We start from the raw sequence: 16614 nt of genomic DNA, 5'->3' as shown, positions 1-16614 counted from the left end.
CTGCCTCGTGGTTCCTAGGCGCGGTCGCTCCGGAATTGCTATCGCTAATATCTCCGGCTGTGCGGAAACAGCGTTTTATTAAATGCCTCACACAGATTTGGGATAATAAAGATGAATATATTATATCCTTTGCCTCCCCCAGAGTGAGACAATAATAGGAAGATAAAAAAAAAAAACAATAAAGCGAAGCATAAATACAGCGTAATGGGGCTGGTGGAGAGCGGGGCGGGCCGTGCGGGGACTGAGTCGGTGGAGCCCTGGGAAGGCTCAGGGTCTCTCTGGAGGGGTACTAGGAGCCCCGTCCAGACTCTAGGCCCGCCCCAGCCCTTACTTTGGACTCTGTATACCCCATCCCCAAATGATCAGATTAGCCTTAACTTGGCAAAGAGGCCGCCAGCTTGTTATCAATTTAATTCGATAAACATTTATTAAAAGCCTAAGTGAAAGGACAGAAGCACAAACTTTGTCACTGAACTCATTTTCAGCACCTGCAATTCCCTACCGAAAGAACCTCGAAAGATGTCATTGGAGCCAGTCCCCTGCCTCCAAGAAAGTCTACCATTGCTCTCATCTTCTCAGGCAGGGATTTGTAAAGCTCTTCCCGGTCAGGTATGAACAGACAGACACATCCAGGTCAGAAGTATTCTCAAGGGTTCTGCTGGGGAGCCAGGGAGTCAGGATTGCCTCTTTTCTGGAGAGATCCGTGGTAGATTTAACTCTCAGTATCCCCTGCTTCGGGTTAGGAACACAGACCACCGACAATTTGGGTAATCCTCCCTTCATTCTCTCCGGGGAAGAGCCACCCCTACCTTCCTGGCTCCAGGTCTCCCCGTAACATTTCCAGAAGGGCCTCCTGAGGTCTGATTTCCATGTGTCCTCCGTAGGTGCCTCCTGAAATGAAAAGTTGAAAAGTAACTTCGAAACTTACTTTTAAGGTAAATAGCAGGCCCCAGGTGTGTTATTCTCAGGGGAAGGGGAGAGGGAAAATCCTGTCTCAGTTCAGTCCCAGGATTAGAAATATACTTGACATAGATTCAGAGACTCAGAGTAGGTCTGGAAAAAATCTTTTTAATCCCCCTTCATCTTCCCTCTCATTTTCCAACTCCCTGCTATCCTTATCTTTTCTAAAGACTTCTCTTCCCCCAAAAGGTGGTCTAGACTTTCCAAATCTGCTAATAAAAATGGTTGACATTTTTCTAGCTATCCAAAGAATCTCAACTTCCAAGCAGTTCTGAAAACAACACAACAAACCCCGTAAATAGATAAAAAGGAGAGAGAATGTGAAAGAGGAAAGGATGAGAGAAGGGATTTGGAAAAAAGAAGGGAAAAAGAAGGGAGGAAGGGGAATGAAGAGTGATAAAAGAGGAAATCATAAAGAAAATAAATAATGGAAGAAGGGAAAGGAGGGAAGAGAATACTAGAAGAAAAACCAAGAGGAAACAAAGTCTTTACAAAGAACAGGAGGAAACAACTTGGAAAAAAGAGTTGGAGGTGGGGCAGGGCAGAGACAGAACATTTTTGTCAGACTGCAAATCAGGGGACAGAAAAGACAGGGACAGAGTTGGACGGAAGACTGACTGTAAGAGGAATGGGACTTCCGGTCCTCTTCTCCCATCCTTCATAGGATCCTGGAGGAAGTTATGAATGGTGTGTGTGTGTGTGTGTGTGTGTGTGTGTGTGTGTGTGTGTGTGTGTAGTGTTTCTCCAGGTTGGTAAGGGGGTGAATAGAGGTCTGAGTATTTGTGGCAGTAGGTGTGATCAGGAGCTATGATGTAAATGGACTTCTGTATGAATGAGTCAGAGTATAAGTGCTGTAATGAATGAATATTATTATGCATTACTCGTGCCAGTGTAATTGTGAATGAGTGTTGGTTTGTTTGGGGGTTTGTGGAGTTGGAGTGACAGGGAGTGAGTCTTAGTGTATGTAAATTTTTGGTGTGCTTGACTGTGATTTTGTGTGCTGGAGTGCTTAAGGATGCCAGAGTGTGTGTTGTTATGGGGAAATGTGTGAGTAGAGGAGATTTAGGTACTGGCCTGAGTGAATAGCTATGCTGGCACCTCCAAGACTATCTTAAGCTTCCCTGACTGTTAAAGTTGCAGAGAACTAGGCTGAAGAAGGAAGGAGACTGAAGGAATTCCAGCTCTGTTCAAATGTTGTGGTCTGAGAAAATGGAATAAATGTTTGGACTCCATTTTACTAGAACATGCTTGTTTCTTTCTGACCCTATTGCCCAAGTAATTACAGATATCTGGAACCTGGCTGCAACCGGGACTGGATAGATCAGAACTGGGCGGAGGACTGGCCCTATTTGCGGGTTTAGGGATGCAGTCTACGTTCAGCGTTAAGGCTAGTACCTAGACTTCACTCCCGTGCCCTGTACAGGAATGGAAGATTGAAAAGAAACCCCCAGACACAAGAGGAAAAGGAACTGAGGTTGTCAGAAAGTTCCCCAACAAGGCACACTGGACTCCCCCCAAATCCTGCCACCTGGCTACAGTTCTCTTGATATTGACAGGGATGGAGCAAGGAATGAGACTTTCCTTTTTCGTTTGGGGGAAGGGAATCCCGGATAATACGAATAAAAACAACTCTTAGTTTTAATGTCTGAATTGCCTTTCCTCCACAACTGCTCCCCTGGGATCACTACTGACCCGGCCTCAAACTCCAGAGCACCCCGACGTCTTTTCCCAGTCCCATAGAAGGGTCTTCAGGAGTCGTGTGAAGAACAATAGTCTAGCCTCAATGGCTCTTCACTCACTTTTCCCCATCCCTGTGACCCTGCGGCCAATAAGGATGATTTTCTTAGTGGGCTGAACAATTTCAGGTTAAACTGTCTCAGGGACCTGAAGCTTCTCATGATCCTGGAAGCAGGGCCTTCTCAAGTCTTTTGGACACCTTTAACCCAGGCTGCTTGGCTGAGAGTCCCAGGTCTCCAGATTCAGAGAATGGTGGCAATGAAGGCTGGGGTTTCGAGGAACGGACTCCGCATCTCCTAGAAGTACCTCTTGCCTCCCACCCTAAGCCTTAGACCAGGATTACGGATTCGCTTTTCCCAGGGGCCAGGGTCTTGAGCTTTAATGAAAGGTGGCACTGCAAGGGGAGGGAGGAGCTGGTGGCTTCTCTCCCCGCATCTCCAGCCCAGAGAAAACGAGAAAATGCCTAGGAAATAATTTTCGATAATCACTTTATGGGGCCCTTCCCCTCCCGCTCTTTATTGGAACGGGAGCGCGCGGCGGTTATTACAGTGCTGTCTGTCCGGGCTGCAGGCGGAGCGCAGCTCTGCCGCGGCGCCGCTAATGCAATGAGCCTCATTCGGCTCCTGAATTATTCACGCGCAGTTTATTATAAAGAGGTCTGAGTCAGGCCTTTCAGCCCGCCCCCGCCCCACAGCACTGAGGTGCCATCGATCCGCGCATCCTCAGCTCCAAATGAAGCCTCGAGTCAAACCTACTTCTTCAAACCTATCTCCTACCCCCACCCCCACCCCCAACCCTGGCCTACCTCAGCCAAGCTCTTATGTGTCGGGAAACCTGTCTCAGAACTGGTGGGTTTTATTTCTGTTTCTGTCTCAGCCTCATCTCTTAGTACTTGCTGCCTGAATCCACCCCCCCCCCTTTCCTGTCCTCGATGCACAGTACAACTAAGAGTTTGAGATGATTTTCTTTTAAGTTACTGACCAGGGATCTGATTCTAACTCAGCTGAGGGTGAGCGTGACGATGACAGCCGGAGTCTGAAAGCCACATCTGCAAAATGTCTGGATCTGCACACAGCCCACTAAATCGCCTTTCACTAGGAGAGTGACAAAACTCCTTTTGAAATGTAAACACCCTCGGGGGAGGGTTAAAACTTGCAACATATTAATGTGACTAACTTTAATCTAAGAGTCAAATTGCTTTGTTCCACACACCTTGGCTAAGTTCTCTCTCTTAAAAAGAACTGCAGTTAGGGGTGGTGGCGGCAATTTTGGAGTCTAGGGTATTTAAGAGAAGTTAGGACTGGCTTTCTTAAAGCTCCAGCAGCGGAGAGTTTGGGGAAGTGAAGAGCAGCAAAAGAGTAGGAGAAGTCTCAGGAAGATGAAGCAGGAATAAAGACCAATAGGTGGGAGAGAGCCCCAAGGACATATATTCCAGAGTTCACAGTTTAGTTCTGTCCCTTGGTGCCTACAATGCTTAGGCTGCCCGACATTCATCCTTAGAGAAATTTAGCCACTGCGAGCTACCTACCAGTGCTCTTTATGCCAGGCACTGTGCCAGACATTGGGGATACAAAAAAAACAAAAACGGAACAGTCTCTCGCATATGTTTTGTAGAATTCCAGACGTGTATTTCTGACTACTCCCCTACCAAGATAACCCCAAAGTAAAAAAAAAAAAAATCTTTGGGAGAGAAAGTGATAGTTAAATGGGTAATTTTTTTCAGCTCTGTGTTGGAATAAGGTCCCTTCCTATTAAGCAACTTGGGGATTTTGGAGTGAGTGTGGCAGCAAGAGAGACACCAAAGGGCTTGCTGATGATGTCCTGCTCCTTCCCCAAACTCTACACCTAATTAGGGATGCCAGGCTGTTTCAAACCACTGCCTCCCTTTTCAAGCCTAGCCCTAGGATCCTGAAATGTAATCCAGTTGCCACCTCCATGTAGCCACAAGGTGTTTAGGGAGTCTTTTAACCCTGACACAGGCAGCAATTTTGTCCCTGTTCCTTTCTTTCCCCCTGTCTTTCTGACATTGACTATGGTTGTCTTTATTATTCCATTTTTGATTCTAGATATACCTCTGACTTTCTGTCTAATGGTCAATCAATTTTTATTGCCATATACTATACACTTGGTTCCATACTCTGATTTGGCAGCTGGGGTTCCAGGGAGAATAGAGAGAGGGGTTAGGAAAAGGAGAACCTTCTTCTGGTCTGCCCTGTTCAGAAAATATCAGTAAAGGTCTGGGCCTTCTTTGAAAGAGTAGGACAGGACTAAGTGCTGAAGGGGTCTCAGGGAGTGGGTACAGTTGCATCTCCCAAGTCTTCAGCATACAAAAAAAGGGAATCATCCAGTCCATTCTACTTAAGCCAGCTAGCTTTTCTCTAACTGAGTGAGGGAGGTTTTAGGGGAGACTAAGGTCGATCGCTACAATGTCATGTTCAAGTTTAGCTGCATCCTAAACCCAAATTTCATAATTCTCTGTTACTCTGGTTGCTTCACAGAAGTGCAGGAGTAAAGACCCAGGTCCCTAACCCTCAAAGAAAGAAGAGCCTGAGCTGCATTGGCTGCTTCCCAGTTCCCTCTGACCCACAGGTGAAGAACTTCTTGGTAATTCCTACCCCCAGAGAATCCAAGCCTTAAATTAGGGCAGAAGACTGCAGTGCTAGAACTGAAGGAATGACCATATTATCTGCATGTCTGATCGACTTAACTAGATTGTGAGGTCCAGAACAATAGAAGTCCTTTCTGATTCCCATTTATACCTCCTCAGCTCCCCACCAGAAGGTTCAGTACAGAGATCGCTTAATAAATATTGAATGGATGATGGATACCAATCATTCCATCTCCATTTTTTCTCCCCTCTTCCCTCTTAACTCCATCGTTCCACTCAGCTGAGAAGTCAAGGCAGAAATCACTCACTTCCAGCTTTAGGCACATGTCTATGCAAGGAGAAAGAATTCTCCTGGAGTGTGAGTGAGCTGTTACCTGATGGGGTAGAAACTAAGGAAGGTATTTTCCTCACTTCCAAGTCACTTATATTAAGAAAGTCAGTCAAACATATAAGCACCACAGTCAAAAGACCTTCAAAGATACTAAAGACACACCTGGCCTCACCAAGACAGCAAAGCTGGTTTCCAAATAATTTGGAAACCAATGAGAGTCCAAGGACCACTAGAATGAGCTCTGAGAGTAGCCTCCCATGATTTGTTAGTAGTTTTCTCCTATGCTAAGGAATGACCCGTTTTTGGTTAGTTTTACACTATCACAATTAACCATTCAACTAATAAAAGATTTGCCCATTTACTGGTCCCTTACTTTTGACAGAGGTAGGGGTTTGGCCTATAAGTTCAACTCCCCAACCCCTCCCCATGTATCTGGTCTCTGGTCTAAGTACACCTCTGGCAGGGATTTTGGAGGTCCAGGTCCAACCAGTGTCCAGCATACACCCAGACTTGAGCTTTGGGATTTCGAAAGTGGAGACCAGGTAGTATCTCTGTCCTGTAAGTTAAGAGACATTGATCGGTCCCAGTAAAGGCAGAGCTCAGAGGAGAGACCTGGAGCTCCCAGTTTGCCTTGCCTTGACTGCTTTCCACATTAGGCAGGACCAAGGAGAGGATGAGGGTGAGGGTGTGGACCTTCAGTCCTTTTGTCTGGTAACTCAATAACATTACTACTCTTCAAGATCCTTTCTGCCCTGTTCAAAATCCCAAATGTCCCTTTGTTTTCTCTCCTAAATCTCTTCCCTCAGTGGCAGACCAGGTTTAATTCCCCTCACCGATCAAGTACACAGTATATACATATGCATGTATCCACACAGAAATATAGTGTGCATGGATACCTGCAGGCATACAATCAGATTTTTAAAATATGCAGACATATGCATATCCGTACATAAACACTATACACAGACACATGCAGGCATATATAAACATATTTAAAATACAGACATACAAGTATACAAAGTCTCAAGTACTCAATTTGTCTATACTACAAAAAGCAGATGATTGAAAACTGGTCAACATCACTTTGATCTGACTCAGGAGAAAAAAGAAAACTAGTTGAGCTGCTGGAAAATGAAGAGGACACAGAGTCCCGATCAGCAGTGCCTCTAGAAATGCTGAAACAAACCAATCAACTGAAAATAGGCCAGTTCTGTGACCATGGCACATACATTCTCAGATTCAGTCTGCGTCTGTGATCGGAGAGTGGAGATTTGAAAATTATCTGGTTAATTGACTTAACATTGAAAGTAGGATGACTGAAACACAGAACTGGATTTTTGGAAGGGCACCCGTATTTGGGAGGGGAGAGAAGGTGGAGAGTAGGAGGTAAATTGTATGTTAGACTATGTTTGAAAATACTATAATATTTGCTAAAGTTCAATTTCACTTTATAGCATGCATTTGCGGACTGACAGGATTTCTAGAGTGACTTTCACCATCGGAAATCTATATCCTAGTCTTTTTCCCTCCCAAGTCTCAGTCACTTGGGAGTTTCTATATATCCCTACTGGCCCAGGGACCAGAGACCTGAGGGGAGGTGGTGACTGGGCATCAATGGGGGAAAAAGAGATCTTTTCTAGGTCTCCTATGGCTCCCTTGGCCTCGGCTTAGGCAGTCTTTTGAGGAGGAAAGGAACGAAGGAGGGGAAATATTGGGCCTTTGCTTAAAGTTCAGAAGAGCCTGACTGGTTGGTCAAGATTTAAGCAGCAATTTAAATCAGTCACAGCAGGAAATATTGGGGAGCACAAGTCCACCAGTTACTCAACGAGTCAAGGAGAATAGCGACCTAGGCATTCGGGAAGTGCTCCCTAGTACTTTCCAAAAGGAACTGAGAGTTGGATCTCTTGGGCTTAGGGAAGAGTTCTGGAACTTCCACATCCTGAGGATGGGCTAAGGGAAGAGAAAGTCCCCTTACCCAGAGGAAGCAGCTGGGAGGGAAACAGGAGAATAAAGCTATCAGAACTAAGGACGGGCAACCACCCAGAGCCTCTCTGGACCGAAAATTGGAATCGGGTTTCTTTCCCCCTCACTGATTTTATCTGCCCACCTCCATCCAAGTCAGTCTCCTGTCTCTTGCTTTCCTGTTCCCAGGCCAGTTACCTCCACTCCTTTTCCTCCTCTGTCCAGACTCCCTATGAAGCAGAGCCCCACACTACTATAGATTGAACTTGGTGAAACTCACTACCCCCAGATATCTAACCCGGATTTCGGGTGCAGAATCCAGGGGAAAAATAGTTATGAGGCCCCAGCAAGGATCTAAGATTCGGATGGCGGAAATAATGGTCCAACTAAGAACCCTATACAACCTCCACTCACACCGCCACTACTTTCCCGGATCTGTGCAATTGTCTAGCCTTTGTCCAATCCCTCTGGCACCCTCTCTTTAGTCTCCTGCAGCCTTCATCAGAGATTAGCCTTCCAAACCAATGGACCTTACTTTTCCTTAGCTCATGACCTGCGGGGTGAAGAGAAGGGGCTACTCTAACTGGGGTTGCTGAGATAGGAGAATGTAGACTGGGGAAGTGTGTCAGGGGGTGCAAGAGTGCAGTTCTACTTCGGGTACGGGAAGCACCTGGCAGGAAATCTCTTTCTCTACAAAATCGGTCTCACCCAGCGAAAGATTTCCTTTCTTCTCTCTCCTCACTGCCCTTTGGTCCTCCGAGCACCCTCTCCTCCCCTCCTTCCCCCCACCGTGCCAACTCAACCCAGAGAAAAGAAGGCTGCTTTCACATAAACAAACGAACAGAAGGAAAAAAAAAAACACCGACTGAACAAACCCAGAAGCTCTGATTGGCCCAGCATGCTTTCAATCCTTTCCGAAAGCCAACCCTTATCCAGTCACCCCCCACCCACCCCTCAGCCACACTGCCCCAGATCCCGCCCCAGGCCCCTCGCCCCGCCCCTCTACCCCCACTGTCCCCCACTCTCACACTTGTCTCGGCCCCTATTTTCTTGGCTGACTTGGGGGACTACGAATTGTTTGCACAGTGATGGGCTAGAGCTTCGTACTTTGAATATATAGATCCCAAAGGAGGCCTGGGTCCTCTCTCAATCTTTGGTCCAGCAGACCAGAGAGGTGGGGAAGTAAGGGGTGGGGAAATTTGAGAGGCAGCAACTGCTCTCCCACTCGTGGATGTCTGAAACTTAACTTCAGTATCCTTCCACTTCTTAAACTTTTTTCTACAAAAGAGATCAAAGGAAGATAAGAACTCAGAAGGAGAGAATGGGTGCTGGCTTCAAGGGTCAGATTTTCTTTAGACAGAACCCTTCAGGGAATGGACTACAGTCCTCAGCACCTATCACCCAGGTACACGAAGACCAAGGAGAAAAGATTATAGAAGAAAGGCCCTAGACTAAAAAATATATAAGTTCCCTTTGCCCTGAGTCTGTGCTGTCTGTCCAGCACTGGAGTTTTCCTCGGACCTCGGGTTTCTTTCTCAGTGCTTACAGAGAGACGAAAATGGGTCCTGTCACTCGGAGGTTCCCCGTGCATTCGGGTTGGGAAGTAGGTAAGGGTGGTAAAGGATGGAGGGAGAGTCAAAGAACTCGAGCTCCAAGCTGTGAGACAGCTAGGGAGCCGTTCAGTCCTACTTTTCCCACTCTATATCCTCCTCTGTTCTAACCTCCATTTTCCCTGGCCTCCATACTCCCTGGTCCCTCTCCCTTCTCCAGACCCTCAGTTCCCCCTTTCACTCCCAGATCTGTGGCTCTGGGGTTTAGCGCCCGGACTCCTCTCCCTGTTCTCCTAAACCTTTTCCCGGATCTCATATTCTTTCCTGTCTAGGACTTCGGAGAGAAGGTTCAGAAGGCCAGACAAAGTCAGCGAACAAGGAACAAACACCTGAGCAAAAAGGGTAGGGGTAGGGGATGTCCCTGGATTTTAGCAGAAATGAGCTCAAAACCAGGGAGGTTCCGAACAAATCTCTGGGGAAGGGATGTCTCCCCACTTCTGCAACTACTCTACAGTCTACTCGAGAAAATAAGAAAAATGGGTACACAAATATACAAAACAAAAATACATCTACAAATAGATAAACAAAAATATACAGAATTTATACAAACAAACACAGACAAATAAGCATATACACATATAAATATGCACAAATATATAAAATACAAACACAAAAATACTCAAATATAGAAAATACAGAAATAAGCACAAATATAAATATACGAATATGCATAAAAACCCATATTCGCAATCCAACCAGGTAATATTCATGCACAAAATTACACATTTACCCATTCCCCCCCCCCAAGTCACAAATACAAGTCTGGTTTCAGGCCACCCTGGGCCTCCAGAAGTCAGTCTGAACCCCCGTTTCTTCCCCCTCCTTGCACTTATAGTCTCTCTCCGCCCCCCTCCCCAACAGCTGGAATTGGGACAGGAGATGAAATCAGTACCTTGTTCTAGGCAAGGCGAAGAAAGGCTTGGCTGGGTTGGGCTGGTAGCCCTGGCTGGGGAGGCCCGGAGCCTGCCCTCTTAGCCCCCACCGCCAACCCCCCCCCCCCTCCTCCCCCCCCCCCCCCAGCCCCATGTTCTTGGAACACAACCACGATCTGTCCAGCAGAACCAGGCAGGACCATCCAGGAGCCCTGGGGTCTCAGAACAACCTGCTCCACAGACCCAGAACAACCCGTCCGAGGTAAGCCGGCCCCCTGGCCTCCCCTGGGATCCTGCGCAGCCCAAATGCCAAGCCCGGGAAACGTAGTATCTCCCCCACCCCACTCCCCATAATCCCAAACAAATCCGGAGCTGAATCCTGAGCCCGACTTCGCCATATTGTTCTGTCTGCATCGGGGACATCTAAGCTTAAAGTAAGCAAAAAGCCGAACCCCACAAAGCGTCAAACTGCAGACCACCATTTCTTTTCTCCGGAAGGGATCCCCACGCCCGACCCATCCCTGTCCCTCTTGGCCCTGCCCCGCTCCGGTCCCAGACCAGCCGGGCCTGGCACAGCCCAGCCCGACCCCCAAGATTCCAGTAGAGGTTTCTGGGAAGCTCCCATCCAGTCCCTGGCCCCTCGCTGCCACCCGATGGGAGCCGAGAGACCCCGAAAGGCAGCAAACGAGAGAGCGAGAGATCCTGAAAAAGGAAGAGGGAAATATCGTTTTCCGTTAAAAAAAAAAAAATCGTAAAGTCAACGCATTTCACAGCGCCTCTTTACCTTACCTTCCCGGAGCCTGGCCCTGTGTCCCTCCCAAGCGGCGGCAAACTGCTGCGGACTTAACGTACAAATAATGAGCAATATTATCACAGAAATAAGGAGAGAAAATAAAGATTCGAGGAAATCACCGTTAGCGTCGTGAAGGCGAGAGGAGGGACCGGAAAATCGGTGTTTTGGGGGTGGATGTTTTTTCATCAGACTGTATTATCCTGATGCAATAAAGTCGGGTGATAATGTAATTTTAAAATATATATGTCCAAGCAAATCGCGCCGCAGAAAATGACAAGCGCATTAAGCATTCTAATTCAAGCCGGCTCCACCTACCAGGCAGGCCTCCTAATTAATGAGGCCCCAACTTGGAGTAGGCTGCATTGGGGGGAGAGAGCGAGAGAGAGCGAGAGAGAGAGAGAGAGAGAGAGAGAGAGAGAGAGAGAGAGAGAGAGAGAGAGAGAGAGAGAGAGAGGGAGGGAGAGAGGGAGAGAGAAGAGAAGAGAAGAGAAGAGAAGAGAAGAGAAGAGAAGAGAAGAGAAGAGAAGAGAAGAAAAGAGAAGAGAGAAGTGTCATTGCGGATAATTGATTACCTCCCAATCAACGATAACTTGTTAGCAATAGTCAATTGCTCCGTCTCTCCGCCTCTTCTCGCAGTCCTGGATTTGCGCCTTCGCCTCGCCTCCTCCAACCCCTAGCCGCTAGGACCAGGGGCCAGGGGCCGCGGAGACATCTGACACCTTTAAATAGCACGGAGGAAGACGAAACTGGAGCCCGGCACGCAGTGTCCCCGCTTCGGCCCGGGACTGCGGGAAGCCCCGGCGGCGCCCGCGCGCCCCCTCCCTACGACCTCCTCCCGGGGCCCTGGGCAGTTCTGTCGGCCGCCGCGGTAACCTTGCGCTCAGCCGGCTCTCCCCTCCCCCAGCGAGCCGGGCTGCTCTTCAAGGACCCCGGTGCCCTCCACCCCCATCCCCCACTTCCGCGTCTGGAGTTGTCGCCCGGGCTGGAACTTTTCCCCCGCTCGCTGCGGTTCGGGTGGCGGGCGGCGGGTTTGGCAGCGGCTCCCGCGAGCGCCCACAGCCGGAACCTGCCCCGGCTCTGGCCCCCGAGCCCAGCATGACTTCCAAAGAAGAAGGAAAAGCGTCGTCCGGGGAGGAGCGGCGCCGTAGCCCCCTGGACCACCTGCCACCTCCAGCCAACTCCAACAAGCCACTCACTCCTTTCAGCATCGAGGACATTCTCAACAAGCCGTCGGTGCGGAGAAGTTACTCGCTGTGCGGAGCGGCGCACCTGCTCTCCGCAGCCGACAAGCACTCCCCGGGTAGCCTGCCCCTGGCGAGCCGGGCCCTACTCTCGCAGACTTCACCTCTCTGTGCGTTGGAGGAACTAGCCAGTAAGACCTTTAAGGGCCTGGAAGTCAGCGTCCTGCAGGCAGCCGAAGGTAGGACTGCCGGTCCCCGGCTCAGCCAGCCCGTCCCTACCCTGCCCTGCAGCTAGTCAGTGACAAGCTCTGACTTCTGCCCCATCCCGAGCTGGTCCAGGCCCTCCCTCTACTCCTTCTCTTTCTCCCTTCTAGCCGGATCTGGCCTGCGGTCTGAACCAGCTACTACTGGGCCAGGTCAGATATAGATGGGGCTACATAGTTCACTACCTTTTTCCTCAGGGTGGGTGGTTGCAAGTGGGGTAGGTTTGGGGTTGGTTGGTGGTGCCTCTGGAGCCGAAACTCCCACGCTGTCCTACCCTGGGTGCCTCTGCTCAAAGCGCTGCTTATTCCCAAGTGTCCCATGCTCAACTGGGCCAGGGAAAACATGCACTCATTCGGTCCGACGGGGCCAGGGCTCCGGGAGCCAGTGCTGCCGCAGATCCTGGGCCCAGGCCTCCCTGGATAGGGTCGGGGAGGAATTCGGGGCACCTTCTCCAGGCCCAGGGGGAGGGCACTAGGGAAACGACAGAAAGGGTGTCCCCACTTCCTACCCAACTACCCTACCCAACCCTTCCCATTTCCACCCCCAACCTGACTGTGATCTCCATACAGGCCGCGACGGGATGACCATCTTCGGGCAGCGGCAGACGCCTAAAAAGCGGCGGAAGTCGCGCACTGCGTTCACAAACCATCAGATCTACGAACTGGAGAAGCGTTTCCTTTACCAGAAGTATCTGTCCCCGGCCGACCGCGACCAGATTGCTCAGCAACTGGGCCTCACCAACGCGCAGGTCATCACCTGGTTCCAGAACCGCCGCGCCAAGCTCAAGCGGGACCTGGAGGAGATGAAGGCCGACGTGGAGTCCGCCAAGAAACTGGGGCCCAGCTCGCAGGTGGACATCGTGGCTCTGGCCGAACTAGAGCAGAACTCGGAGGCTGGCGGAGGGCGGCCCAAATCCCGGCCCAACTCACCTGTCCTGCCGGCTGGGCCCCCTCAGGCCCCTGGGGCGGGCCACCTTCAGCTTTCCCCCGCCTCTCCCCTCACGGACCAGCCGGCCAGTAGCCAGGACTGCTCGGAGGACGAAGAAGACGTAGAGATCGACGTGGACGACTGAGTCTGAGGGTGGGGGGTGGGGGTGGGAGCTGAGCGTTCCTTGTCTTCTACAAACACAAGAGACCCTCGCCACCACCACTCATATCCTTCCCAATAACCTCGTCCTCTCTCAGCTCCCCGGACCATGCGATGGGAGCTAGGATCCCATTCTACTGTTCCTTTCCTTCTTCTTTTCTTCCTGTCCATTCCCTGCCCCTGTTGGACTGTGTCCTCCCCACCTCTTCACCCGTCCGGACTGTAGGCCCCAGGGAGCCCGGGCTGGTCCCTACCCCTCCAAAGCCTGGCCCGGCCTGGCTCCTTCCTATCTAAGCAATAAACCCCGAGACAGCGGCCCGGCCTCAGCTGTGGACGGACCGACTGCCCGGGGCCTGGACACCAGGACCCGCGCCGGCGCTGCCGCTGTCCAGGCCGCAGTTGTCTCCTCTGCTCGACTCCGCAGACCCGGGCTGCGGGTCAGAGAGTACCCCGGAATGGTGCAATTCTGTATGGCTTCTGTATAAATATTTAAAAGTATATATTGGGGAGGGAGGTTTCTTATCCTTTATTCCCCATTTTTTTCTTGGAGGTTTCAATTTTTTAAAACGTCTTCAGAAGTCCTGTGTCTGACAAACGAAAAACAAAACGGAGAAATTTAAACAAGAGCGACCTAAGGGAGCGGGAGTGAAGGGACCCGGGCCGCCACTCCCTCCCTCCCACCTCTTCCTGGGGTACCCGGGCCATCCCTGCCCGACTTCACTTAGGCAGAAGATCCAAATTTGCCTTTTTGATTTTTTCCTTGCATGTGGTGCCTGTGCCCGGAGCAGGGCCCTTCCCTGCGGGCGATCGGGGTATTTCTTTCCTCCTTTGAAACGTTCCTTTCTTTTTCGCGCGGGGAAGGGGGGGGGGGGGGAATGGGGTCCGACTTGCAAGTTGAAAATCGATCCGTTCTTTTCCTAGCGAGTAGAGGTTTGTTTCCGATGCAATTTCTGCCTCACGTTACCGATTAAAGCTATTTTTACCATTCCCGCTGTGCTCCTGCTGTACTTGAGAAGCCGCTCCGCGTTTTTCTGGGAGGGCGGCGGCAGCCCCGGGGCTGGGAGCGGCGGAAACGAACACAAATAACCCAGAATTCTGGAATGATTTAAACAAAACAAAACAAAACTTTAAAAAATTGTTTTGCATGTGACAGAGACAGAGACCAGGTAAATCCCAATCTCCCTCCCGGGGCAATTGCGTTGTTGCACTGTTGCTATGGTCCTGCTCTTGGCCCAACTTGGAGAGAAGTGGTTCGATTTCCGGTGCGAATTTTGCTCACTGTCCCGAATCTGCCCTCGGCCTCTGCTTCCCACAAATAAAATATTTGCCCTTGACTAAACTCCATGATGATTGTGTTTAACTGAGGCACCCGACCTCGGGAGCTAGAGACTTGAGCGTCCGAAAAGTGGTTTAGCAGTTTCTCTTGGCTATGCCTCAGTTCCCCCGAATCCTTTTTGTCTTTCTGTCTGTTTATCCCTCCTGCTCTGCAATGGGACCCACGAGTCCCCCGAGCCAACAGGACGTGTTCCCTTTCTATCCTTTGTACTCCATCCCTGTTCCCCCAAAATGGGGAATTTTAAGAGTGATAAAATAGGGGAAGGATGGGAGAGGAGAAAGAGAAAAAGACTGACTTGAAAACAAAACGGAATGGTCGAAACGAGCTATGAGCAGCTGGGCTTCGCCAGTTCCGGGTAAAAATAAACGGGGCTCCTATGCTTGCACGAACAGATACAAATGCGTTTTTGTGTGGCGGTGGGAGTTGGGGGGTGGGAGGAGGTGGACGTAGTTCGCTGGGTGTGTAAAGGAATACCTGAATGTGGGAAATAACTCCGAGGTCTGGTTGTGAATATATGTGTGTCAAATGAATGTAATCTTCTGTGTTTTGGAGGAAAGAAACCTGCGTTTCCCGTGTGTCCGGTAAATGTGCAAATCTTCCTCTCAGCCCTTTCTTTCGTCTGCCTTTTGGCTGGGGGTTTCGGTGCTTGAAAGACAAGAACTGAAACCATTGTCTACTTGGATTGGCAAGGCAGAGAAGACTGGAAGGCGCTCTGCAAAGTGTTCACGGCTGCGGTCCCCACGCAAGACTCTGGAGCTCGAGTGAAGGCTCTACCATTGTTAGTAGTGCCCGCGGTGGCTCTGCGTGGGGAGTAGTTGGCCTAGTACTTCGGTTCTCAGGAGCCACATTCACATTCCTGGGAATCCCGCGGTATTGTGGGACCTTACGGGAAGGCTACGGGAACACTGGGCAGACAGAGCAGAGCTTTCTCCCAGTTGTTCTTCTATCTTTATTCCATAAGATTGTTTGTTTTTTTTGGGGGGAGAATCTTGCCCCTGCCTGGGTGTCTCTTTTGCCCCTATACTGTGCCCCCAGCCCAGACCATTTTGCCGCTGCCCAAAGCTTTGCACGTCCCGTCGGGTGCTCAGCTTCCATCCTTGGTCCCGGCCCTGCCGGGCCCAGGCCTCAGATTTGGACCAACTTAGCTCCGGTTCTTTGAGAAATTGATGTGAGAAACGTCCATCTGGTACTAGGGACTGGGGTGGAGGCCTGGGGAACTAGACCGAGTCCGGGGACAGGGACTTTTCGGGGAGGAAAGAGAGAAACAGAGGGAGAGACAGAGACAGAGACACGGAGTAGGGGGCTGGGGGGGGGGGGAGTGCTGCCAGCCAGGCCGGCCTGGAGTTGGGGCCAGTTTCTCTGGGGCGACATAAATCGCCGCGCTCTTTCAGGATGGATGGGGCTGTAATTTTGAGCGTAAAGCATGAAACCCGGGGACAAATGGGCCTAGGGCCGCCGCTGACAGGCGACAATAGCGCCGGCCCAGCCCCCCGCCGCTCCCCGTGCGGAGACGGCCGCGGCCTCCGCAGCCGAGAGCGCGCGAGCTCTGGCGACCATATGGTTTTTGAATTTTCTTCACAATTTCCAGACAATTTGATGGATTAGGTCCCCCCTCCTTCCCCGTGCGCGCCTCCCCTGCACAAAGGCGGCGACGGGACCGCGGCGCTGCCGTCACCCGGGCATCTGGGCCGCCATGTGGCCCCCCCCCAGCCCGCCCCCGCCCCCGCCCAGCTCCCCACTCCTGCCGCCGGACAAGTCTATGAATCACAATGAAACGGCCCGGCCCGCTCCCAGTGTCCCCGCGCGGCCCGGCCCCGCGGCGTGGGGGAGCTGAGCTCCCCTCCCATGTCCGCTTCCATTCCCCCCCCCCCCCC

General features: G+C 50.8%; 1 protein-coding gene and 1 long non-coding RNA gene across 4 annotated transcripts; one reads left to right on the top strand and one right to left on the bottom strand.

Moving 5' to 3' along the window:
• Positions 1-373: 373 nt before the first annotated feature.
• LOC138169379 (uncharacterized) lies at positions 374-11717 on the bottom strand. Of its 3 annotated transcripts, none has more exons than XR_011170336.1 (2): positions 11446-11717; positions 374-891 (listed from the first exon to the last, which is right to left on the bottom strand). It is a non-coding gene; the product is annotated as an uncharacterized lncRNA (long non-coding RNA). The 3 variants fall into 3 exon arrangements; XR_011170335.1 differs by lacking the exon at positions 11446-11717 and adding an exon at positions 10993-11309; XR_011170337.1 differs by lacking the exon at positions 11446-11717 and adding an exon at positions 10870-11006.
• Positions 11718-11836: 119 nt separating this feature from the next.
• LBX1 (ladybird homeobox 1) lies at positions 11837-15121 on the top strand. Its single transcript, XM_069098770.1, has 2 exons — positions 11837-12293; positions 12888-15121. Exons 1-2 carry the CDS (start codon positions 11969-11971, stop codon positions 13388-13390), a joined length of 828 nt encoding a protein of 275 aa, XP_068954871.1. The 5' UTR covers positions 11837-11968; the 3' UTR covers positions 13391-15121.
• Positions 15122-16614: the final 1493 nt, after the last annotated feature.

This window comes from Petaurus breviceps, unplaced genomic scaffold (assembly GCF_028583685.1).
Source record: "Petaurus breviceps papuanus isolate PSGF00001 unplaced genomic scaffold, PetGlider_PUasm1.0 37, whole genome shotgun sequence".
In the NCBI taxonomy this organism is placed as follows: domain Eukaryota; kingdom Metazoa; phylum Chordata; class Mammalia; order Diprotodontia; family Petauridae; genus Petaurus; species Petaurus breviceps.
The sequence above is the reverse complement of the archived record's forward strand: the minus strand, read 5'-3'. Positions and strand labels throughout refer to the sequence as shown.